General features: G+C 42.2%; 2 protein-coding genes, 1 long non-coding RNA gene and 1 pseudogene across 4 annotated transcripts in view; all 4 read right to left on the reverse strand.

Moving 5' to 3' along the window:
* The window catches only part of LOC309379829 (aldo-keto reductase family 1 member C3-like), a 29029-nt pseudogene extending 13216 nt beyond the window's left edge, over nucleotides 1-15813 (reverse strand). The window contains exon 1 of the transcript XR_014173329.1: nucleotides 15787-15813. The product of XR_014173329.1 is annotated as an aldo-keto reductase family 1 member C3-like (transcript). The remainder of the gene's footprint in view (nucleotides 1-15786) is intronic.
* On the reverse strand, nucleotides 1808-12166 carry LOC309378745 (aldo-keto reductase family 1 member C3-like). Its single transcript, XM_081927373.1, has 9 exons — nucleotides 11503-12166; nucleotides 10727-10894; nucleotides 9936-10052; nucleotides 9009-9086; nucleotides 8646-8768; nucleotides 5506-5615; nucleotides 3458-3623; nucleotides 2763-2845; nucleotides 1808-1888 (listed from the first exon to the last, which is right to left on the reverse strand). The coding sequence occupies exons 1-9, from the start codon at nucleotides 11587-11589 to the stop codon at nucleotides 1846-1848; spliced, it is 975 nt and encodes a 324-aa protein (XP_081783499.1). The 5' UTR covers nucleotides 11590-12166; the 3' UTR covers nucleotides 1808-1845.
* LOC309378910 lies at nucleotides 5768-7063 on the reverse strand. Its single transcript, XR_014172282.1, has 2 exons — nucleotides 6947-7063; nucleotides 5768-6738 (listed from the first exon to the last, which is right to left on the reverse strand). It is a non-coding gene; the product is annotated as an uncharacterized lncRNA (long non-coding RNA).
* Nucleotides 15814-17591: 1778 nt separating the features above from the next.
* Nucleotides 17592-24823, reverse strand: LOC309378742 (aldo-keto reductase family 1 member C3-like). The gene is made up of 9 exons (XM_081927370.1): nucleotides 24495-24823; nucleotides 23270-23437; nucleotides 22480-22596; nucleotides 21896-21973; nucleotides 21557-21679; nucleotides 20357-20466; nucleotides 19208-19373; nucleotides 18469-18551; nucleotides 17592-18094 (listed from the first exon to the last, which is right to left on the reverse strand). Exons 1-9 carry the CDS (start codon nucleotides 24579-24581, stop codon nucleotides 18052-18054), a joined length of 975 nt encoding a protein of 324 aa, XP_081783496.1. The 5' UTR covers nucleotides 24582-24823; the 3' UTR covers nucleotides 17592-18051.
* Nucleotides 24824-26368: the final 1545 nt, after the last annotated feature.

Genomic DNA, 26368 nt, shown 5'->3' on the forward strand with positions numbered 1-26368 from the left:
CAGAGACAAAATAGCCAATGAAATATGTGGAGGTGTCTGTTGACTTAACAAAGCAGAATGCTCTGTATGCCAAAGGAGGGGGGAAAGGATGTAACAGACTCTCCAAGTGTCCCTATTTTCCAGGGACAGTCCCAGATTAACAGAAGCCATCCTAGTTTCTGATTTGATCCTGGAATGTCCCTCTTTTCCTTAAGGTAAAGGTAAAGGGACCCCTGACCATTAGGTCCAGTCGTGACTGACTCTGGGGTTGCGGCGCTCATTTTGCTTTATTGGCCGAGGGACCGGCGTACAACTTCCGGGTCGTGTGGCCAGCATGACTAAGCCACTTCTGGCGAACCAGAGCAGCACACAGAAACACTATTTACCTTCCCACTTGACGTGCTTTCGAACTGCTAGGTTGGCAGGAGCAGGAACCGAGCAATGGGAGCTCACCCCGTTGTGGGGATTTGAACCGCCGACCTTCTGATCGGCAAGTCCTAGGCTGGTTTAACCTCTATTTTTAACAGAGGGTATGGAGTTATGCGACCGCTGAGCCAAGGAGATTATTAACTGTACCTACTTTAGAAGACATCTGAAAGCAGCCCTGTGTAGGGAAGTTTTTTAATGTTTAATGTTTTTATATATGTTGAAAGCTGCCCAGATTGGTTGGGGCAACCCAGTCAGATGAGTGGAGTTGGCTCCTATGCCTGAGTCGTTTAGTCAAGGTGCTGAAATTTCTCTATTAGCAAACCTTAAGTTCACCAAATGGGACTACCCAGGATACCCTAAGGAGAAGACCAGGCTATTGCATTCCTATCTTTACAGTGTGGATACGAGTTCTGATGATGGCAATCCATGCTCAGATGAAAGTTGCCACAAATACAACTCCACCCTTCCTTGTCTTATTATTTCAAGCAGTTGTACCAATGCATATATTGCTAGATAAAGAAAGAGCATTGTTTGTCCTCTTTCTGACTAAATGGACTTTGCAGATGTACAGACAAAAGTACCTACATCTTTAGGTGACAGCCCCTTCATATTACCACAGTTTTCAGGAGTCCCTGGGCAGAGGGAATGACCAACAGTGCATTGGAGGGGGAACACAGGGGAGTGTAGATCCATCACCTTTTCCACAGCAGATGCAATGGCCTCATCAGATGAAGTTACTGGATAACTGATGGAGCTTTCTTGGTCTGACAAGTTAGTGATGTGGTAGAAGGGGTTTCAGAATTCTCTTTTGTTTGTGATGCAATAGATTAGCATAGAATAAATTAGAGAATGGGGAAAATAATGTAGCAGAGGCTGTATATTTTTTTTCTTTAATGAGGTTACGACTTCACGATAGAGGTTTAAATGGTAATGCTTTTTTGCAAAATTGTATGCATTTCTACATGAAATCTATGGGTCGCCTGTCAGTTGTCTGAAGATGATTAAAGCTCAATCTGTTTAAAATTCAATAGAGTTATATGACTGTCAGCAGATCCTAATGAAATATTATAGTATATACTGAAGCTCTTTTGGGGTGTATGCATGCTGGTGTATATGAGGATTTGCCTGCATTTCTGGACAGAGCATATGGATGTGCCTATAAGCTTCCACACCTCTAAATTTGCCACTCCAGCACAGGGAATGCTTATTAAACCAATGTGTGTGCAGTGGAAACTGGTAGCTCTGAAAGTGTCAACAACAAGGTTCCTCGTATTTCCCTATTTCTCCTTTACCTCCAGATTAAAGCCAGGAATCATTTGCAAAGCTCTGTTAGAGTAGATTTAACTTTTGCCAAAACATATTTTTGATACTGTGAGCGCAATGGAACTATGGTGGTTCCTAAGAATTGGAGATCAATTAGAGATGGGAGACGAGTCCTTATTCCACATCTGGTGGGTAATACTCTGGGTGACCAGCAAACCTGAAATGAAACAAAAGAGAGTCAACACTCAAGGGTTGGAAGATGTACAAGCAAGAAAAATTGATCTGTTGCCAGCCATTGCCTCATGAGACCATTTCGCACAGTGCATTATAAGCTCCCCGAGTTTTCCATCAAATGCCCACCCTGCTGAAAATCTGGGAGGCTGAAAGCCAAAATGGTCCACCATATTACAATCTAAAACTTGAAATATCGGGATGATCATATGTCCATCTTCTCACTAGAGAAAATAACCCCTAGATGATGAACACAGCCCTGGTTGCTGATCAAAGTGGTACAAAAGGGTTGGGTCAAAGGTCTCCCTCTCTTCCCCAGCGCCTTTTTGAGACTTTCAGGTAGGGGCAGAAGGACAAGTGCTGTTTTGGGAGTCCCTTCCTGGCAGTAATGCATGAGGCAGCCATCTTTCCCCCATCAAAAATGCTCCTCGGAATGTCTGCACATCATTGTATGGCATTGGTCTCAAGGGTATTTGGAAGCCTGTCTAGGGTCAAATAGGACTGGGATAGCTCAGTCGGTAGAGCTTGGAAACTCTTGATCTCAGGGCCATGGGTTTGAGCCCCATGCTGGGCAAAAGATTCTTGCATTGCAGGAGGCTGGACTAGATTACCCCCGTGGTCCCTTCCAAGTCAACAATTCTATGATTCTGCGACATGGACACTTGTCCGTACACTTGCACCCCACTCCAACAATGCATGGGGCTTTCGTCTCCACAGTTATTCCTTCTATAATTTCACCTAATTCTCTATGAAGAGAAGAGATGGATGCCAGATCTTTTCTTCCTTTTGCTCTCGCAGTTTGCATTATTGAGTGAACCACTTTTATGTATCCATATGCACACTATTTAAATATGACTTACATATCCATTTTTATGAAGCTCATGCTTTTGTGAAGGCCATCAATGGCTTTCATATCCTCCTCAGACAGCTGGAAAGTAAATGCCTGTCAGGGGGAGAAAATAAAATGCTGAGGGGCTTTTACCTCATGCCTTTTTGTTGCACCTCAGAGCTGTGCACCTTTTTCAGCAACAAAGATACCAAAGTGAACTTTGCTACCACCTTCCAACGTTTAATTCCTTCATTCAACAGCTTCAGTCCAGATGTAGGTTTGCAATAGAACAGGAATGGGGAAACTGTGGCCCCCCAGATGTGGATGGACTCCAACTCCCCATCAGTCTTCGCCATCATGTATGATGGTCAGGGATGAGGGAAGTCATAGTCCAGCGAAGGAAGTTCTTCATGCAGTGCATAGCTAAACCACTGAACAGTGACAGCCACCAACTTGGATGGCTTTAAACATTAGACAAGTTCATGGTGGATAAGAATACCAATGGAAGCTAGTCATGATGGTTGCACTCTGACTTCATGGTCTGAGGCAGTGATTCTTCTGAATACCCACTGCTGGAAACTCCTCCAACTTCTTGAGTCCCCAAACCAAGATGTGCATCTTCCCTTCCGTACTCCTGTACGTGTCATGTGACCCGTGAGATCACAGTGTCCAAATGACGTGCTTTTTCGGTATTGTTTTTAAATGGATTAATATATACTGCTTTACCTGGGCATTTTCCTCAATTCGCTTTCTGGTGTAGGTCTTCACTATGACCACCAGGCCGCGCTGCAGTTGGTAGCGAATAGCCACGAGAGCTGGGGTTTTGTTGTACTTCTTGGCGATCGCAACCAACAAAGGGTCTTCAAGCAGGGGAGGAGCGTCTGGATTTAACCTGTTGGAGAGCAACATGGGGAGAAGGTGTCTTTCTGGTGTCCAGAATATATAAATCTCGCTCTAAAATTAATACAGTATCGGCCTAGTCCATCCAATATATGCTAAGTAATTTGTATTTAAAGGTCAGTTAGCTGATTTGAACTAATTCATGTTTTAAGAGAGGTTTTTCCTTTGCTTAAGTACAGTCAGTATTGGGGAGGGGGACACCTAAGGCAGGAAAGAAAGGCCCAAAGAATCCTGCGTGCCTGCTGGAGAGTTGATGTTCAAATGAAATGGAGGATCCTGGAGGAATGCACAGCTCATTGTCTTGACGGAGAAGTCAATATTTGTCGCTGGTCCCACTTGTTAAACATAAGCATTTAAGTGGCTTCCAATATAGATAAAAACAATACAATTTAAAATTCTGAGACACACGAAACAAGCTATGTAAAAAGAGAAATGCTATAATTATTTAAATGCAAGGCCGGGTACAGAGCCCTTTCATTCCTGCCATTCTACTGCTTAAATCAACATTAAATCAACCATTAAATCAACCATTAAGAAAATTAACATGGAAGGAAACAGATCTACATATGAAGAATTGCTTAGGAAAACTAATCAAGGCCCAAAGTTAAAGCCATATGAAGAAGTGGAGAATTTACTGAGTGGATGGCTACAATATCATCAAATTAATGCAATATTAAAAGAAGATAAAAAGAGGATGGGATTTGAAGATAAAAAATCAAAATTTCACATAGATACTATAGAAAGCAAAAATAAAACAATGTCCAAAATATATGAGTTATTATTAAATTGGTATACTAAAGATGAAGAGGTGAAGGAGGCTATGATTAAATGGGCCATAGACTTTGGTTATAATATAGAATTAGAAGCCTGGCAAGAACTATGGAACGTGAACTTAAAATTTACGGCTTGTACGGCATTACAGGAAAATGTATGGAAAATGATATACAGGTGGTACCTCACGCCGGTAAAACTGTCAAAGATGTACAGAATGAAAAATAAGAAATGTTGGAAATGTGGAGAGGTAGAAGGAGATCTTTTCCATATGTGGTGGAATTGCAGTAAAGTGAAAGGCTTCTGGGAATTAATTTACAATGAGCTTAAAAAAAGTTTAAGTATACTTTTTTAAAAAAACCCGAAGCCTTTCTACTGGGACTAGTTGGAAAAGATGTTAAAAAGAAAGATAAAAACCTATTCCTGTATGCCACGACAGCAGCAAGGACTATGTTAGCCCAGAATTGGAAAACAGAAGTAATACCAACTATTACTGAATGACAGGTCAAAATGATTAATTATTCGGAACTGGCTAGAATATCGGGGAGAATAAAAGATCAGGATGAAGAAAAGTTTTATGAAAATTGGAGTAAATACTTGGATTATATAAGAGACAACTGCAAATCTTTAAAGACACTGGCAGGATTTGATTAACTTCAACATCTTATGATCAAATAGATGAATGTATAAAATACGTGACATAATGAAAATATATGATACTTACCGAAGGGGAGGAAGGAAGTCCAAAGCTCAACAGAGCTAATGTTATGTATGGGATGTATTAATACAATGAATGTATTGGAATGTATGTTTGATGAAAACTAATAAAAATTTAAGTTGAGAAAAAAAAACACTTCAGCAATGGGAAGGTTTCTGAGAATGTCTAAAATGGGAGGGGAAGAGCTTTGTAAATCTCTCTGTGGAATGAGTTCCCCAATTGTGGGGCCACTACATAAAAGGCCCTGGTGCTGGTATCCACCACAAGGATCTTTATTAATTGTGGGACCAAAAGTACAACCTTCAGAGCTGATCTGAATGCTGGGGAATAGTCAGAATAGGTGGTACCTGAGGTGGTCCCCAAACGTTTTGGCTTCATCTCTTACCAACTTGCATCCCTTTGGGATCCCAGGACACTATATCCTTCCATGATGATATTGTTTGAGTTGCAGAAGGCCAGCATCTTACTTTGGTTCCGATAAGGATGGCATTCAACCTGTGGATTCAAAATCCCCCAACACAGCCCCAAAGTGAGAATTCAGATGAAACGAAGAATACCATGAAATAAAGGAAAGACAGAAAAGCAGAACCATGCTATTATTTCTTGAAATATCCATGTCAGAGGCACTTAAAACGCACAAGGTCGGCTAATTAAAAAGGATGATTTATTGCAAAGAACCAACAGAAAGTCCAGCAGCTGACTCCCGAGCAGCCTCCATAACAGCCTACGATGACTCGACTGGACTCTGGTTTCCCTTTCTCTTACTACGGACGTCTTCTTCTTGAGCTGCTTCTCCCTCTCTCTGTCTTGTAAGCCTCCCCTCTGGCTAAGTCTGTAGCTGATTGGCTCATGTTCCCTTTCTGACAAGCTGCCACTCTCTGTGGGTTCCCACACTCTATCTTCTCCCCCCTCACCAAGATGTTGTCTGCTCATTTCCCTGGCAACTTGCATTCCATTCTCCTTCTCTTCTGACTCTGCTGGAATGTGCTCTTCAGACAGCGGCAGATTCTTATATGAGGGTTCTACAGTCCTGACAATCCAGTTGTGACTTTTCTTAACGTGTGTTGTGTTTTCTGATGTATCAGAATCTTTAGATGACCGTTCAAGCATTTGTGGTTTCCATTGCCACGCTCTTTATCCATGAAATGTGTGTTAGCTGAAGATGGGGGACAGGGCTTATTCCCCCTCAATCTCCTGTCACTCCAGCCCTGTTGGAAATATCCTGGGCACACTGCCCTCCCTGCAGTGTCTCTATTTCTGCCCACTCACTCTCTGAATTTTCTATGTTGAGCAGAAAGGTCTGATTGGTTACATGATATACACCAGTGTCCAAGTGAATCAGGGCTGCTTGGGTGCAACAACTTTGCCCAGATGCCTAAATCAAAGGCCCCTCCCTCCCCACTTGAGAACTTCCAGATTCCCCACAAGAGGCTGTGTGGGCCCTGACTGCTTACAAGCCTCCTTCTACCTGAGATGCTTGTTTCAAACATTATGGACTTCTCCACACTTTCTTTTGTCTGAAGTCTTGATTAAATGAGAACCCATTACTGGTTCCAGGAATTTAGGGGAGTCCACCCCACAACTCACAACCATATCTTCTTGTGACTGGATCTGCAACCTTATAGCGTTAAGCAAGTTTTTTCAGAGAATGGCTGTGTTCATCCAAACAAAGGTCCTCTCACAAAAGAGCTTAAATAAAGAAGCTTTCAACTGTGCTTGGTACAAACCACTAAAAAAAGCAATCCCACTTGACCTGGTTTATCACTGGCTTGTATTTCAATCCTGGCTTGTTCAGGATCAATTCCAGCTGTGACTGGATTGGCAACCTTATAGCCTTAAGCAAGTTTTTTCAGAGAATGGCTGTGTTTGTCAAAACAAAGGTCCTCTCACAATGGCCACTTCCCACATCAAATGGGGGGCACCTTTTGTGTGGTCGTGCACAGCCCCCCCCGATCCCATGTGGCTCCTGGCAGTACAACCTAGATTCAACCCCCCCAGGATGAAGAAGAAGAAGAAGAAGAGTTTGGATTTGATATCCCGCCTTTCACTCCCTTTAAGGAGTCTCAAAGCGGCTAACATTCTCCTTTCCCTTCCTCCCCCACAACAAACACTCTGTGAGGTGAGTGGGGCTGAGAGACTTCACAGAAGTGTGACTGGCCCAAGGTCACCCAGCAGCTGCATGTGGAGGAGCGGAGACGCGAACCCGGTTCCCCAGATTAGAGACTACCGCTCTTAACCACTACACCATACTGGCTCCTGGATGGACACCTGGAGGTAGCCACCTACCTCTGCCAGTTACCCAATCCCGCTGAACAATATAACACAACACGATGGCCAATAACAATGGCACTAAACACTATTTATAGACTCATACAGAGTACAGTATCATATGAGCACAGATCCAGAGCATATTTTCTACAGCTTTTATACTTGTTTACATGTAGAATTGGCTTGTTAAGAAATTGAACTGCATCCTTCTCATATTAATTCTTACAAGTCTGGCTGATGAAGAATCAATCAAGATTGGCTGATGAAGCATTGAACAAAACAGATTGGTTATCCGGAAATCGATTGGTTATCCGGCGATATTTGGTGACAGATTATGTATATATCAAACTTTTGAATTATTCTAGCGTGACTGGTGAAGAAGATTTAGAAACTTTGGTTGTAATTTCTGATCATTTGTAATAGTCTATAGTGTTTAGTGCCATTGCTATTGGCCATCATGTTGTGTTATATTGTTCAGCTTGTCTATATTGCAACGCAGGGGTCTAGGTACCAAATCCCAGCTGGGGAGGCGTTGCCAGGAGAGAGTTGGCCAGGTAAGGGGAGGGATCGCCCTGCCCACACAATAGTGTCTTCCCTCAGTTAAGCCTTCTTTGCAGGCTAACCTCTTCTTCACAGGTATGTAGACGCTGCTACGTTATGGTCACTGTTGAAGGGCTGGAAAGGAATTTTCCTGCATTGGCAGGTTTTGCCTTCCCCGTAGCAAAACGTCACAACTTTTGCGGTTTCAGGCCTTCGGCAGAATCCTTTAGTCTATCTTCCCTAAATTGGGGGGGGGGGTTTGAAGCGGTGACCCATGCACCCCCTGCGGTGGCGATCCCAGGGTTCCCCGTTAAAGGGGTTGTTTTGAGGGGAGGCATTGGCCATACGCCAATAGGTTGTCATTGCTCTCCCTTGCGACGGTGGCGAAATGGGGGGCGGGCTCTCTGCTTGAACAGACGTTCTCCAGAGCCAGCCCAATCCCCACACATTCTGGATAACCCTGATGTTCCACAGATCCCTGGCTGGGGACTGGGAGGGAAAAACCCCCAATGCCTAAGCCAAGGTCTCCCTACATATGAAGCTTTAATAAAGTTGTGTCCAAATTTTATTCCCATAACATGTTGTCTTTAGTCATTATTCCACTCGGGAGTTGCCCGGGGTTGGGGGGTCTCTGCCTGTCTGTGCAAAAAGAGCTTAAATAAAGAAGCTTTCAACAGCATTTGGAACAAACCCCTACAAAAGGCAAACATGCTTGACCTGGTTTATCACTGGCTTGTATTTCAATCCTGGCTTGTTCAGGATCATTTCCAGCTGCTTACAGGTGAGGTTGGACACTCCGATGGACCTCACCAAGCCAGCATCTTTGCACGCCTCCATTGCCTGGCAAAGTAAACACGACATGTTTGTTGAGTGGTGTTTGTTGAATAGCTGAGGTCACACTTTCCCCCCTAGATTAAGATTGGAAGCTCACTCATGTATTCCCAAGAGTGTGCAATAATTCAGCAGCTCTCAGGAGCCATTGTGTGAGTCATTGTTCTGGACATACCTCCTCTGGTGGAAGGCTACTGTGCTCTGTATCTGAATGACTCAAGGGCTGGATTTGCTAACCCAGGCACCTACCTCCCATGTCTGCCGAAGATCTACGCTGTCAAAAATTGTTTTTTTGTCTTCTCCTGTGGGAAGTAAATCTGGTCCAGGCTGGAAAAGAAGGAGGCGGAGGGAATAAGTGCTAGTCAGGCCTAGAAGTTCTCTTATCTCTGTAATACTATCTAATACTAATGGATAGAAAAAAGTGATAGAAAAAAGAGAATGAAACATGCAATGGCCGATATCACAATGCAGGCATCTGTGGGAAACTCAAATCACAAGCACCACGTTTCACATTCTTGTTTATTCAAGAGGGGTGCAGTGCTATTTTAGCCAGGGAAAAAATATTTACATTGCAATATTAGCTCAATATTGTCTCTTCTAATCCAGAAGTGGGGAATCAGTGGATCTCCAGGCTTTGGTGGCCTCCAAGTCCCATCAGCTGCAGCCAGCAAGGACAATGATCAGGGATGATAGGAGTTGCAATTGAGCAACATCTGGAAGGCCACAGGTTCCCCAAACATGCTTTAACTCTTTCTGTGCCCCATAGAACAAACTGTCTTCTCTCTTTGCACAGGTCTGTCTCCCCATCTCTCCAAGCCTTTTTTCCTTCCCTTGCTCCCTTGCCAAGTCCTGCTCTGCACACAATTTCATTCTTATGATGCCCATGTAGTTAAGGTAATCAGTATATGAAAAGGTTTTCTTTAACTGGCATGGTTTCTCCCCCCAAATCTGGGAACGATCATTCCTTGATTGAGATATGGTCTAGCAGAGAACTGTCAGCATCTCTAGGAAATGACAATTCCCAATGTTCCTTCAGGGAATAAAATATTTTAGTAGTCTCTCTCTCTCTCTCTCTCTCTCTCTCTCTCTCTCTCTCTCTCTCTCTCTCTCTCTCTCTCCCTCCTCCATTCAAATATTGGACTCAATACTTGCATTATGACATAAATAATTATTTACCTTCAGAGAATATGGATTGTGAATTATGAACAGATCCATGTAGTCAAATTGGAGTTTCTTCAGGGATTCTTCTATGCATTTCCGAACCAGCTCTGGGCGGTGGAAGGTACTCCAGAGCTGTCAAAAATATAAAGATATTTATATTTTCACACAGCCATAGAGTTTTTGGGTCTCGGGACACTTTAGCTGTGGCAGATGACTATTCTGGTGTGCACAGTGTTAAGGGCAAACTCAAATATTGTTCTGAAGAGTATTTTGAATTGCTGTGGTGAGGTAAAGTAATTTTAAAGTCGTCATTGCTAATATACAGTATTTTTACCATTTATTTATTAAATTTATATATTGCCCTTCATCAAAAGATCTTGGAGCAGTTCCCAAGATAAAAGCACAAATAAACAGTCAAAACAGAAGCAACAAAACTGTAATCCCTCCTCCCACAAATAGGTTTAAAAAGGGTGTAGAATATGAATCAGCCCAAGGCCTGGTTGAAGAGGAACATTTTCTCCTGGCGCTTAGAGGTGTATAATGAACCCCCCTGCAGAGAGCATTCCCCAAATGGGGAGCCATGCAGAAAAGGCCCCGTTCACGTTTTGCCGCCCTCTGAGCCTCACATGGAAGAGACATACAAAGAAGAGCCTCAGAGGATGAACACAGAATCTGGGTAGGTTTATATAGGGAGAGGCATTTTGCTCCGATTTTGTTAAATAATGTCTGTGAAATATGCAGTTGCATCATGATGCAGGCACTATATTCTACCCTTTAAAATAAAAAATAAAAAATATCAAACTCACTTTTCCAGTGTAGAAAATGTCTTCCCTTTTTACTGTTCCATCTGAAATCTTCGCACGAACGGCCCTTCCAATGTCCTCCTCATTCTGGTATGCATATGCGCTATCAATATGACGGAAGCCAACTTCTATTGCTATCTTTGTAGCCTCCTCACACTTACTTTTTGGAACCTGCCGGTTGAAAAGGTGAAAAGGTTAGTCAAGGTCTCTGCTTCAGTGGGGAAATTTATATCAGAGGGTACCTGTAAGTAACACTGAGTGTCAGTGGACATTGTCAAACTCATTGTCCCCTCAGTCCCAGGGAATAGACACACCAAGGTAAAGAAGAAGTGTCCAGAATAGTTAGCTAATGGCTGGTAATTTTGGATAATATTGTTACTCCCAACAAAAGTAATAGTGGGCACTTACAATTCTATAGAAAGATTTTTAAAAATATCACTAGAAGTTTTGCACCGGGGACTTTGAACCCTGCAGCAACTCACACTGGAAACTGTTTCTCAGCTACAAACCATCCAAGTCTTGCACAAAACATTATTTGCTCCTGTTTCTGCTGGCTGAGGACCCTTGTTGAACGAGAAGCAGCGCTTTATGTGCTGCAAAGCATCTGTTGTATTCTTGGCTGCTGTGACCCAAGAAGTTCTCATGCACAAATGGCTTCTCAGATCAGGTGAGGCATCTCGTGCTGTGCTTTGCAATGGATGAAGCACCCAGCAGCTGGCAGGCATTTTGCTCTTCTAAAACAAGTCACTACAACTGTGAGAGTTAAATGTTTTACTTACAGTGCCCGGGGAAGCAGTTCCAAAACCCAATATGGGTATTTTGTTCCCATCATTCATTGTAATGCCACGGTCTTTGCTAAGTGCCATTTTCTGCTTCTGTGCTTGTTCAGTTCTTGGCTGCAGGCTGAAACTGATCAACACTTTTGTGTCAAAAGGAAAAACTCAAGTGAGAAAAATGAATTTGTGTCTCCAATGAAATGTCTTCTGTTGGCACGATAGGAGGGGAGTGACTAAGCAAATGCCCTGAGGAAATGAGAGAGAAGGACGTGGAAACTTCCTAACCTATGCCCAAATTTTTATCAGTAATTTTCAGCAGAATGTCCTTTGGTACACTAGCAGCTTACATTGTTGTCTTCTCAGAATTGCTTTTACAGGATAGATAATAGCTTTCTTCTTGTTCTTCTTGTTCTTGTTCCTGTTCTTCTTGTTCTTCTTTGCATTCCAATAAAGGAAAGCAGAGGGGTGAGCGGACTTAAGCATTTGCGTTTCGAGGTCCCCAGGGCCACCCCAATAACTCACACATCACACAGAATTTTTGTTTAAGATTTTTTGGCATAATTTTGGCCACACCTTTATTAAAATACAAATTTGTGAGTGGTTGCTTAGGCAGTGGTTGGGACTATCCGCCCCCACCATGGGGGACAGACTGACATTCCGTACGATGCGAAAGTAAGAAAAGGGGAATACACTTGGGGCTAGCTATGGAGCAGGGAACCTGCCCTCAGCCCTCCTCAAATGCAACCAGGAGCTCATTGCTATGGCCCGAGCCCCCTTGACAGAGTGGACAAGCAGTAGTTAGCCCCCAATTCCTCTAACATAATCCCTTGCAGCAGCAGCATTAGAGGGGCAGGCACAGCCAATCCATTTCCCTCAACCAACCAAACCATAAACCAATGCCTAACCGTGAACCTTACAAGTTGTGACAATTTGCTACGCAGTAGGCAAAAACCAAATGGCCCGAGCCAATCAGCCAGATGGACAAAATTCCTACCGGGCCCCTGCCCCAAAGCAGACGACCCCATGACAGGCATAGCAAGGTCAAAGCGAACAACCCTATTCTAGGGAGGGAGGGACAGGCAATCCGATGCACGGGCGAAAAGAGGAAGCCCTAGCCTCGTGCAAGAAGTATTAGCATTTCTGGCTGTCAATCAACAAATGGCAACATTAACTTCTTCCCAGCAACAAGGGAAGCCCCAATCGCATCAGTGGCCAACGATCAATTATCCCTCCCCCAACTTTGGAGTGTCCTGGCGGCCCCCACCGCAACACGTGCTCTCCATGAAGGAGAACACGCTTTGACCTATGCAGCGTTCAGGCACCCTTAAAAAACTGTTGTATCTTGATAGCCAAAAAAAGCAAAGGAATAAAAATATTATGTTTAAAACAAAATTCACATATATTATTGCTAATGATTTATATTTTAATTTATTACAATCTTTTAGCCAGCATATTGCCCTTTCTGTGTTACATAATGCCTGTGAAATATGCACCTCAATAATGATAGTTGTTCATAAAAGAAATAAAATTCAAACTCACCTTTCCGCAATGTTATGTTAAAATGTATGCACGATTTGAAGTAAAGCAGCGGATGAGAATTGCAGTTTAATAATTCATAATTAATGTATATCATGGCTAAACTCTCCTTCGTGGATCACTGCCTTGTTGTGGTGAAGGGGCTTGAATAACTCAGAGAAGCTATGAGCTATGCCATGCAGGGCTACCCAAGACAAACAGGTCATAGTGGAAAGTTTTGACAAAATGTGATCCACCTGGAGCAGGAACCGGCAAGCCACTCCAGTATCCCTGCCAAGAAAACTCAATGGACAAAGACAACAGGCATATAAAAGATATAAAAGATGAGCCCCTCAGGTCAGAAGGCGTCCAACATGCTACTGAGGAAGAGCACAGGACAAGTACAAGTAAATTCAGAGAAAAACGATGACAAAACTTTGACACACACAGACAGCATCTTAAAAAGCAGAGACATCACCTTGCCGACAAAGGTCTGTATAGTCAAAGCTAGGGTTTCCCCAGTACAGTGGTACCTCAGGTTACAGACGCTTCAGGTTACAGACTCCGCTAACCTAGAAATAGTACCTCGGGTTAAGAACTTTGCTTCAGGATGAGAACAGAAATCATGCAGCAGTGGCATGGTGGCAGCGGGAGGCCCCATTAGCTAAAGTGGTGCTTCAGGTTAAGAACAGTTTCAGTTAAGAACAGACCTCTGGAACAAATTAAGTTCTTAACCAGAGGTACCACTGTAGTGATGTATGGAAGTGAGAGCTGGACCATAAAGAAGGCTGATTGCCGAAGAAGTGATGCTTTTAAATTATGGTGCTGGAGGAGACTCTTGAGAGTCCCATGGACTGCAAGAAGATCAAACCTATCCATTCTGAAGGAAATCAGCCCTGAGTGCTCCTGGAAGGACAGATCCTGAAAGCTGAGGTTCTAATACTTTGGCCACCTCATGAGAAGAGAAGACTCCCTGGAAAAGACCCTGATGTTGGGAAAGATGGAGGGCACAAGGAGAAGGGGATGACAGAGGATGAGATGGTTGGACAGTGTTCTTGAAGCTACTAACATGAGTTTGACCAAACTGAGGGAGGCGGTGGAAGACAGGAGTCTTGGAAAATTAAGCGTGACTAATTGGCTTACGACCCCCAATTAGGTGCAGTTTATAGCGGTCCGGCACGCTTCCCTCTCAGCCGCGCCAATCTGCTCTCCGTCACGCCTTGCAGAGTAAAACACAGCGGAAAAACTGTTGCCTGTTGCTTCCTTAGATTCATGCAAACACACCAGTCTTGTGTGCTCATTTATCAGTCCTTTATTGCGACATTTCTCAGACAAACACTCCTGGGCTTCTAGCCGCCATAGCTATTGCTTCCATTTCTCACGAAAACAAAGAGACAGTGAGGAAAAAAACTCCTCCCAACCTTCCAAACCTGACGTCAGAATGTGAGGCGTCACTCAGAACATATTAACCCTGTAAGTTCTGAATCCCAACAAGGAGTGCCTGGCGTGCTCTGGTCCATGGGGTCACGAAGAGTCGGACACGACTAAACAACTAAACAACAACAACAATGGCTAAACTATAAGGAATGCAGCAGCTGCATAAGGTAAGAAAAGAGCATGATGGAAGGGTGGATGGGAAGTCAACAGACATGAGAGATTTGTTTTGATGGTTGTTTAAAAGAATTTGTAAAATTTGAAAAGTTAATTTAAAAATATTATTAAAAAACAACTCATTTACCTTTCCATTGTAGAAAATGGACTTGTTCCTCAGCCTTGTACTCATATGCGCCATCAATATGGTGGAAGCTGACTTCTATTGCTATCTTTGTAGCCTCCTCAGACTTGGTTCTTTTAGCTTGCCAGCTGAAAAAGGTAAAAAGCTGGTTAAAGTCTCTGCTCCAGTGGCGTACTCTGTATGAAAGAGTACCTGTAACTAACATTTGAGTTCCAGTTACCTCCTGAGAGGATGCCTGGGTCCTCTGGTGGGCTCCCTCTCATGTAGGTGAAGTGGTTGTGGCTGGCAATGGCAACAGTGCTCCAGTCAAGGCTGCTTGGTGGAGAGCTGCCATTTTAATTCTCTACAATGCCCCCCTCCAGTAGTATCACTTCTAGTTGCATTGTGGGAAATCAAAATGGTAGCTCCCAGACCCAGCTATCCACTGAAATTAGGTTACCACATACTGATTTCGGGCCTGTGATGATTTATTTGGCAGTCTGATGGATTATATATCCCACCCTTCCCTACCTGTGTTGATTTAGGATGACGACTCAGGGTTTTTTTTGTATCTCCTTGCCTTTCGCTATCTTTTAACCTCTGCAATAATTAAAGGATTCCAAACCAGCAATTCATTAAATTATCAGTTATTTTGGATCAAAGGTGTATGTTGAGGCATATGCTGTTTGCAGAATGCTTTTAAAAAAAATCAAAATCAAAATGTTTCTGAAACAGAAGTGATATCCAAGAAGGGATTGAGAGAAGAGCAAGAGGAAGGAAGGATGTCCAGTTCCCCTCATCTGCCTGTATATTTTTATGTAAGATGGACTCCACCCTCATTTTATATGTTAATGGAATAGACATATGAATTGGAAAATGAAATTTTCCTTATAAAAGAAGTGGTAGCTTTTATTTGGCAAATTTTGCAATGTATTGTTCCTCTGCTATCTCTAAACAGTGTCTGAGCTCTGCTACTACCTGACCCTCGGTCATAGTGCCAGCCATTTTGCTATTCAAAAACATGTTGCCACAATATGAGATTCAAGCATTTTACTTACAGCATCCGAAGAATAGGTTCCAAATCCCAGTACAGTACAGGGATTTTGTTGCCATTATTCATTGTAATGCCATGGTCTCTGCTGACTGCCATTTTTGTTTCTGTGCCCATTCAGTACTTGACTCAAGACTGAAGTTTTACCACATTCTTCTGCTGAAAGCAGACACTCGAGTGAGAAAAATGAACAGAGTGTGCATTTTTAAGGAAACATCTTCCTTAGATATGATGAAGGGGAAGTGACTAAGCCAATGTTCTGTTAAAGCTAGAAAGAAGGGCAGGGACACTCCCTATCTTGCTCCAGACTTTGGATTAATGTGATCCCAACAAAGAGTTGCAGTGCTCACAAATGGCACATGTTAACTATACCAAAGTTTCTAAATTTTCACCACAGTGCCCTCCGAAACACCAGTAGCTTTGATTGGTGATTTCCCTTTTGTTTGTGATACAATAGATTAGCATAGAAGAAATTAAGGAATGGGGAAAATAACGCAGCAGAGGCTGTATACTTTCTTTTCTTTAATGAGGTTACAACTTCATGCTAGAGGTTTAAATGGTAATGCTTTTTTGCAGAATTGTATGCATTTCTACATAAAATCTATGGGTTGCCTGGCTGTTGTCTGAAGATGATTAAAGCTCAATCTGTTTAAAATTCAATAGAAAACTCGAGTCAAAAAAATGAAGTTCCTGTTTCCAGTGAAATGTCTTCTGTTGACACAAAAGGAGGGGAATGTCTAAGAAAATGCCCTGAAGAAATGAGAAAGAAGGGCAGGGAATCCTATGGCCAAATTTTTACCAGTAATTTTCAGCAGAATATCCTTTGATGCCCCACAGTTTCGATTTTGCTGACTTAGTAGTCAGCTTTCACAAGATAAATAATAGTTGTCTGATTAATAATAATAATAATAATAATAATAATAATAATAATAATAGCGTTCCAATAAAGGAATGCAGAGGCCTATTGCAATCTTTGATCAAGAAACATCACCTCTTTGTTAGATTAGTAAATGTTAAACATAGGAAAAGCAAGCCTAAAAGCTATGCAGACCTTTTCTTCAGGTTGTAGTATTGAAATGAAAACACGTATGCTCAGAAACAAAATAATAAATGAAATATGTGGAGGCATCTGTTAACCCAACGAAGGTGGGCGTTCTGAGTGGAATGTGGTGCCGTGTGCACAACGCTCAGCCTGAATGCAGATTAAAAGGAAGCGTGTCCACAGACTCAGCCTTTGCTGGAGGGTTCAGGTTACGCAAAGCAGGGGCTGAGTGGGAGACAGCAAGTAGCAACAAATGATTTCAGCAAGGACATTTTGAATATTGTTACAGATTCCAGAGGATAGAATGCATACATATAACATCATCTGCTGTGAAACAGAGTGACCAGAGAAACATAGTCATAATTCATTTCAGGTTGTGTTGGCAGACAATTGAAACCATGTGCTCTTTCCTCCTCACAGCCAGCAGAGGACCCCAGAGACAGCAATGGTCATTCCTGCCCATCCCTTCCCAGAAATGGAAGCAGCGACTTTGTAATTTAGAAGTTTCCCCTCATGTCCTGCTTCCCACAGACATCTGGTTGGCCACTGGAGAACAGGTTGCTGGACTAGATGGGCCAATGGCCTGATGCAGCAGGATCTTCTTATTTTCTGAAGTTATTTCAAATCATCTTGACAAGAAATCTCAGGCTATGCAGCTGCTTCTTTTTATGAATGTTAATCCTCCCCCCCCTGTGCTATTTTCAATATACAAATCACCCCCTTGAAACTGCTATTTGACACATTAGAAGGAACTAGGGATGGAGGAGGAGTTCAGTTTTGTTCACTTTTTAATGAGAAACTACACAGCTCACACTTCTTGAACCAATATGCAAATCGAAATGCAGTTATCCTGAGAAAGTGGCAATTCTCTGAATTTTGTGATGCAGTTGTTCAGTTACAGAATAATTGCAAAAATGTATATACTGTGGTAAAGAATGCATTAAGAGCATATATCAGTGAAAACACCATGCAAGCATGCTTTATTTTAGCCAAAGGGCAAAGAAAAATGTGTATGGTAGGAGAAATTTGCAAGGATGAATTTTCAAGAGATTTTAAAAAATCCCAAACTGATGTGGAGATGTGAGGAACTGAAGAGTGGAAATTGAGACGCTGGGTTGCTGGGAGGAATTGATACTGACAGATTTGCCCACCCCCTAGTTAGAACAATTTTTTTCCATGCAAAAGGACCCAGGTTCAGAAGGGGATAAATTGGAGATGGGGGACGGGTCCTTATTCCACATCTGGTGGGTAATATTGTGGGTGATCAGCAAAGCTGAAACAAAACAAAAGAGAGTCAACACTCAAGGGTGTGGAAGATGCACAAGCAACACACATTGATCTGTTGCCAGCCATTGCGTCACGAGACCATTTCACACAGTGCATTGTAAGGCCCCCGAGTTTGCCATCAAATGGCAAATATCTCCCTGCTGAATATCTGGGAGGCTGAAATTCAAAATGCACCCCACTCCAATAATGAATGGGGATTCATACAAAGTCTCCACAGTAATTACTTCTATAATTTCACCTTATTCTCTATGAAGAGAAGAGATGGATGCCAGATCTCTTCTTCCTTTTGCTCTCGCAGTATCAATTCTTGCGTGAACCACTTTTATGTATTTATATGCTTACTATATAAATGTGACTTACATTTCTGCTTTTAAAAAGCTCATGCTTTTGTGAAGGCCATCAATGGATTTCATATCCTCCTCAGACAACTGGAATGTAAATGCCTGTCAGGAGGAGAAAATAAAATGCTGAGGTGCTTTTACCTCATGTCTTCTTTTTGCACCTCAGAGCTGTGCACCTTTTTCCAGCCACAGAGAAACCAAAGCGAACTTTGCTACCACCTTCCAAAGTTTATTTCCTTCATTCAACAGCTTCAGTCCAGATGTCCTCCCATTGAGGGAATTTTATAGGCATAGTAATGTAGGTTTGCAATAGAACAGGAGTGGGGAAACTGTGGCCCCCCAGATGTGGATGGACTCCAACTCCCCATCGGTCTTCGCCATCATGACCAATGGTCAGGATGAGGGAAGTCATAGTCCAGCAAATGAGGTTCTTTAAGCAGTGCATAGCTAAACTACTGAACTTGATCCATGCGAGACAGTGACAGCCACCAACTTGGATGGCTTTAAACATTAGACAAGTTCATGGTGGATAAGAATACTAATGGAAGGTAGTCATGATGGTTGCACTCTGACTTCACGGTCTGAGGCAGTGATTCTTTTGAAAACCCACTGCTGGAAACTCCTCCAACTTCTTGAGTCCCCAAATCAAGATGTGCATCTTCCCTCCCAGTTGTGTCATATGACCTGTGAGATCACAGTGTCCAAATGATGTCCTTTTTCGGTATTGTTTTTAAATGGATTAATATATACTGCTTTACCTGGGCATTTTCCTCAATTCGCTTTCTGGTGTAGGTCTTCACCAGGACCACCAAGCCACGCTGCAGTTGGTAGCAAATAGCCACGAGAGCTGGGGTTTTGTTGTACTTTTTGGCGATTGCAACCAACAGAGGGTCTTCAAGCAGGACAGGAGTGTTTTGATCTATCCTGCCGGAAAGCAACATGGAGAGAAGGTGTGTTTCTGGTGTCCAGAATATATAAATTTCACTCTAAAATTAATACAGTCTTGGCCTAGTCCATGCAAAATACACTAAATATTTTGTATTTAAAGCTTGGTTAGTCGATTTGAATTAATATAAGTTTTTAGTATCATGCTCTACCCCCTCCACCAATAAATCGCAAAATCATGTGTTGCACGTGGATCATTCTGTAGCCAAAATGGTAGCATTTGTGCACAAAAGAGAGGTTTTTCCTTTGCTTAAGTACAATCAGTATTGGGGAGGGGGACACCTAAGGCAGGAAAGAAAGGCCCAAAGAATCCTGCGTGCCTGCTGGAGAGTTGATGTTCAAATGAAATAGAGGATCCTGGAGGAATGAACAGCTCATTGTCTTGAAGGAGAACTCAATATTTGTTGCTGGTCCCACTTGTTAAAAATAAGCATTGAAGTGGCTTCCAATATAGATAAAGACAATACAATTTAAAATTCTGAGACACACAAAACAAGCTATGTAAAAAGAGAAATGCTATAATGGTTTACAGTAAATGTAAGCCTGGATACAGGGTCCTTTCATCTCTGTCATTCTACTGTTTAAAGCAACATTAAACATAATATAAATATGATTTAAAAACAGCACAAAATTTCAGAAGCAGAAATTATTAAATAGCCCCCTGCCTGCAACATTTAAAAACATACGTTTGGGAGAAGTCAAGCATTTATATATATAAAAAACACTTCAGCACTGGGAAGGTATCTGAGAATGTCTCAAATGGGAGGGGAAGAGCTTTGTAGATCTCTTTGTGGAATGATTTCCCCAATTGTGGGGCCACTACAGAAAAGGTCCTGATGCTGGTTTTCACCACAATGCTTTTTATTAATTGTGGGGCCCAGAATGCAACCTAAAGAATTGATGTAGATGCTGGGGAATAGTCGGCATAGGTGGTCCCCAAACGTTTTGGCTGCATCTCTTACCATCTTGGGTCCCTTTGGGATCCCAGGACACTATATCCTTCCAAGATGATGTTGTTTGACTTGCAGAAGGCCAGCATCTTGCTTTGGTTCCGATAAGGATGGCATTCAACCTGTGGATTCAAAATCCCCCAACACAACCCAAAAGTGAGAATTCAGATGAAACAAAGAATACGGTGAAATAAAGGAAAGGCAGAAAAGCAGAAGCATGCTATTATTTTTTGAAATATCCCAGTGTTACTTTTCTTAAGGTGTGTTTTGTTTTCTGATGCATCAGAATCTTTAATTGGCCATTCTTGCATTTGTGGTTCCCATTGCCACGCTCCTCATCCGTGAAATGTGTGTTAGCTGGAGATGGGGGGCAGGGCTTATTCCCCCTCAATCTCCTGTCACTCCAGCCCTGTTGAGTCATTATATCCAAATAAGAAATATCCTGGGCACACTGTCCTGCCTGCAGTGTCTCTATTTCTGCCCACTCAGTCTCTGAATTTTGTATGTTGAGCAAAAAGGCCTGATGAGCGATTTACCTGGCTTTCCATCAATGTGAGAAGATGCCTTTATATCAGGCTTCCTCAACCTCGGCCCTCCAGATGTTTTGAGACTACAATTCCCATAATCCCTGACCACTGGTCTTCCTAGCTAGGGATCGTGGGAGTTGTAGGCGAAAGACATCTGTGCCGAGATTGAGGAAGCCTGCTCTATATCATCTGGGACGCTTCTTTATCAGGGTCTCAAAAAACTTCGGTCTCATTGGTTATAAGATATACACCAATTTGCAAGTGAATCAGGGCTGCTGCAACAGCTTTGCCCAGATGCCTAACTCAAAAGCCCTTCACTCCCCAATTGAGAACTTCCAGAGTCCCTACAAGAGGCTGTGTGGGCCCTGACTGCTTGAAGGCCTCCTTCTACCTGAGATGACTGTTTCAAACATTATGGACTTCTCCATACTTTCTTTTTTCTGAGGATTCAGAGGTTTTGATTAAATGAGAACCCATTACTGGTTCCAGGAATTTAGGGGAGTCCACCCCACAACTCACAACCATATTTTCTTGTGACTGGATCTGCAACCTTATAGCCTTAAGCAAGTTTTTTCAGGGAATGCCTGTGTTCATCCAAACAAAGGTCCTCTCACAAAAGAGCTTAAATAAAGAAGCTTTCAACTGTGCTTGGTAGAAACCACTAAAAAAAGCAATGCCACTTGACCTGGTTTATCACTGGCTTGTATTTCAATCCTGGCTTGTTCAGGATCAATTCCAGCTGCTTACGGGTGAAGTTGGACACTCCGATGGACCTCACCAAGCCAGCATCTTTGCACGCCTCCATTGCCTGGCAAAGTAAACACGACATGTTTGTTGAGTGGTGTTTGTTGAATAGCTGAGGCCACACCTTTTTCCAGACTAATATTGAAGTCTTATAGTTCACCAGCTCTCATAGGAGCCATTGTGTGAGTCATTGTTCTGGACATGCCTCTTCTGGTGGAAGGCTACTGTGCTCTGTATCTGAATGACTCAAGGGCTGGATTTCTTAATCCCAGGCACCTACCTCCCATGTCTGACGAAGATCTACGTTGTCAAAAATAATTTTTTTGTCTTCTCCCATGGGAATTAAATCTGGTCCAGGCTGCAAAAGAAGGAAGTGGAGGGAATAAATGCACTTCAGGCCTAGAAGTTTTCTTACCTCTGTAATATTATCTAATACTAATGGACAGTGATAAAAAAGGGAGTTCACCTTCCAGGGGCCGATACCACAGTGCAGGGATCTGTGGGAAACTAAAGTAACAAGCCCAGGTCTTTCTCCCCATCTCTCCAACCCTTTTTATTCTTCCCTCGCTCCCTCCCCAAGTCCTGCTCTGCACACAATTTCTTTCTTATGATGCCTATGTGGTTAATGTAATCATTATATGCAAAGGTTTTCTTTAACTTCATGTTTCTCCCCCAAAATCTGGGAGTGATCATTCTTTGATTAAGATATGTTCTAGAAGAGAACTGTCAGCATCTCTAGGAAATGACAATTCCCAATGTTCCTTCAGGGAATAAAATATTTTTAACAGGCCCTCCCCACACACATTCAAATATTGTACTTAATACTTGCTCAAGTACTCAGTTATGACATCAATAATGATTTACCTTCATAGAATATGGATTGTGAATTATGAACAGATCCATGTAGTCAAACTGGAGTTTCTTCAGGGATTCTTCTAAGCATTTCCGAACCAGCTCTGGGCGGTGGAAGGTACTCCAAAGCTGTCAAAATTATAAAGATATTTATATTTTCACACAGCCATAGAGTTTTTGGGTCTCGGGACCATATAGCTGTGGCAGATGGCTATTCTGCTGTGCACAGTGTTAAGGGCAAACTCAAATATTGTTCTGAAGAATATTCTGAATTGCTGTGGTGAAGTAGGTGAAGTAATTTACAAAATAATTATTGCTAATAAATAATATTTTTACTATTTATTTATTAAATTTCTATATTGCCCTTCATCAAAAGATCCTGGAGCAGTTCACAAAGATAAAAGCACAAATAAATAGTCAAAACAGAAGCAACAGAACTGTAATCCCTCCTCCCACAAACAGGTTTAAAAAGGGTGTAGAAGATGAATCAGCCCAAGGCCTGGTTGAAGAGGAGCATTTTCTCCTGGTGCTTAGAGGTGTATAATGAACCTCCTTGCAGAGAGCATTCCCCAAATGGGGAGCCATGCAGAAAAGGCCCTGTTCTCGTTTTGCCGCCCTCTGAGCCTCACATGGAGGAGGCATACAAAGCAGAGCCTCAGAGGATGAATGCAGAATCTGGGTAGGTTTATAAATGGAGAGGCATTTTGCTCTGATTTTGTTAAATAATGTCTGTGAAATTGCATCATGATGAAGGCACTATATTTTACTCATATATTTTTTTTAAATTGCCAAACTCACTCACTTTTCCGGTGTAGAAAATGTCTTCCCTTTTTACTGTTCCATCTGAAATCTTCGCACGAATGGCCCGCCCAACTTGCTCCTCAGTCTGGTATACGTATGCGCCATCAATATGACGGAAGCCAAATTCTATTGCTATCTTTGTAGCCTCCTCACACTTGCTTTTTTGATTCTACCAGTTGAAAAGGTGAAAAAGTTAGTCAAGGTTTCTGCCACAGTGGAGAAATTTATATCAAAGTAACACTTATTGTTGGTGGACATTGTCAACTAGACCTGAGTCATCAAATAAAAAGAAAGAAAAAACGTGAAAAAGTGATTTATATGCGTTGTATTATGCCAAATAATATTGTGCCACCGAATGGCATGCAGGATTTAAAATGAGCAATCAATTAACTTGTCAGTTATTTTGGTTCAAACAGTGGAACACTGTTGACACATACAGTTTGTAGAATGCTCCTTTTAAAAAATCGTTTAATGTTTCTGAAAGACAGTAGATGAGATATCCAAGAAGGGATTGAGGAAGTCTCTTCGTCAGCATGTATGTCTTTGTATAAAATAGATTCTACCCTCACTTTATATGTGAATGGAGCCGATATATGAATTGGAAAAATGGAAAAAGGAAACTTGATTTGAGAAACTGAGTGGTTGCTTTTATTTGGTAAACTCATGATATTCCTAGAAATTAATTTAATTACAAAACAAGAACGTTCATTGATCCCTTCATTTGCGTTGCTGGTGATATGGACCAAATGAAGATGGTTTGGATAAAGAATTGATTCTATATTTATTGTTAGTGTCTAAAATGGCTGGTAATTTTGGATAATATTGTTACTCCCAACAAAACTATGGTAATAGTGGGCACTTATAGTTTTATAGAAATATTTTGAAAATATCAGTAGACATTTTGCACTGGGGACTTTGAACCCTGCAGCAACTCACACTGGAAACTATAAACCATCCAAGTCTTGCACAAAACATTATTTGCTCCTGAATCTGCTGGCTCAGGACCCTTGTTGAATGAGAAGCAGAGCTTTATGTGCTGCAAGGGATCTGCTGCTTTCTTGGCTGCTGTGACACCAGAAATTTTCATGCACAATTGGCTTCTCAGATCAGATGAGGTACCTCGTGCTGTGCTTTGCAATGCAATGGATGAAGCACTCAGCAGCTGGCAGGCATTTTGCTCTTCAAAAACAAGTTACTACAATCTGAGAGTTAAATGTGTTACTTACAGTGTCCGGGGTATAGGTTCCAAACCCTAATACGGGGATTTTGTTCCCATCATTCAGTGTAATGCCACGGTCTTTGCTAAGTGCCATTTTCTGTTTCTGTGCTTGTTCAGTTCTTGGCTGCAGGCTGAAACTGATCAACACTCTTGTGGCGAAAGGGAAAACTCGAGTGAGAAAAATGAAGTTCCTGTTTCCAATGAAATGTCTTCTGTTGGCACAAAAGGAGGGGAGTGTCTAAGCAAATGGCCTGAAGAAATGAGACAGAGGGGCGGGGAAACCAATGGCCAACCTTTTATCAGTAACCTTCAGCAGAATGTCCTTTGTACACCAGCAGTTTCCTTGTTGACTTAGCAGCATTGCTTTCACAGGATAAAAAAGAGCTTTCTTATGAAGGCCTGACGCGGGGTGTTCCAAGGGCCAAAAGAACACACAAAGGATGTAAGGAAGGAAAGGAGCATACAAATAAGATCCCAAACTGCCTCGGCTGTGTACACTTTGCCAGCACATGTAAAACACATTTGATGTGTACAACATTCCCTGAAGAATCCTGGGAACTGAGATTTGTTAAAGATCCCAGGAATGGCAGCTTTGTAAAATGTCTTCGGTTGGCACGATAGGAGGGGAGTGCTTATATACCCTGAAGAAATGAGAGAAGGGCGGGGAAACTTTGGCCAACTTTTTATCAGTGATTTTCAGCAGTATGCCCTTTGCTACACCTGCAGCTTTCATTGTTGAATTAGCAGCATTATAGCTGTATTATTATTAGCATTCCAATAAAGCAATGCAGAGGCTTATTGCAATCTTCAATCAATCTTCACCTCTTTGTTAGATCAGTAAATGTTAGGCATACGAAAAGCAAGCCTAAAAGCTATGCAAACCTTTTCTTCAGGCTGCAGTACTGAAGTGAAAACACACATTATATATATATATATATATATATATATATATATATATATATATATATATATATATATATGGAGGCATCTGTTAAACCTATGAAGCTGGGTGTTCTGAGTGCCAATGAACACACAAAGGATGTTAGGAAGGAAAGGAGCATACAAATGAGATCCCAAACTGCCTCTGGCTGTGTACACTTTGCCAGCACATGTAAAACACATTTGATGTGCATGACATTCCCCAAAGAATCCTGGGAACTGAGATTTGTTAAAGATGCTGGGAATGGGAGCTTTGGGAGGGGTAAACTACAAATCCAAATCATAGCATCACATAAATGTGGACTTGGAAGGGACAGTGAGGATCATGTATTTCAACCCCTTGCAATGCAGGAATCGTTTGCCCAACCTGGGGCTCAAACCCACAACGCTGAGATTAGAGTCTCATGCTATACCAACTGAGCTGTCCCTCAGGGTGTGTTTGTTTACACAGTCATCTTCTGGTTTGGAGTAAACAGCATCAGAATGCAATGCACCATAAGAAATGTTAGGATGGATAAAGGATGTGGAACATGGCACCGTGTGCACAATGTTCACCCAGAATTCAAATTAAAAGTAAGAGTGTCCACAGACTCAGCCTTTACTGGAGGGTTCAGGTTACATAAAGCAGGGGCTGAGTGGGAGACAGTAAATAGCAACAAATGATTTCAGCAAGGACATTTTGAATATTGTTACAGATTCCAGAGGATAGCATGCATGCGTATAACATGGTCAGAAGTCATTTCAGGTCAAGCTGACAGAGAATCAAAACCCTGTGCCCTTAAATCCTCATAGCCAGCAGAGGACTCAGAGCCAGCAATGGTCACTCCTGCCCATCCCTTCCTCAGAAGTGGAAGCAGCGACTTTGTAACTTAGAAGTTTCCCATCATATCCTGCCCTCCCACCAGATGTCAAAGAGAAAAACAACTACCAGATTTTTAGAAG

The sequence above is a fragment of the Podarcis melisellensis genome, assembly GCF_964234715.1.
Source record: "Podarcis melisellensis genome assembly, chromosome: 10".
Lineage (NCBI taxonomy): Eukaryota > Metazoa > Chordata > Lepidosauria > Squamata > Lacertidae > Podarcis > Podarcis melisellensis.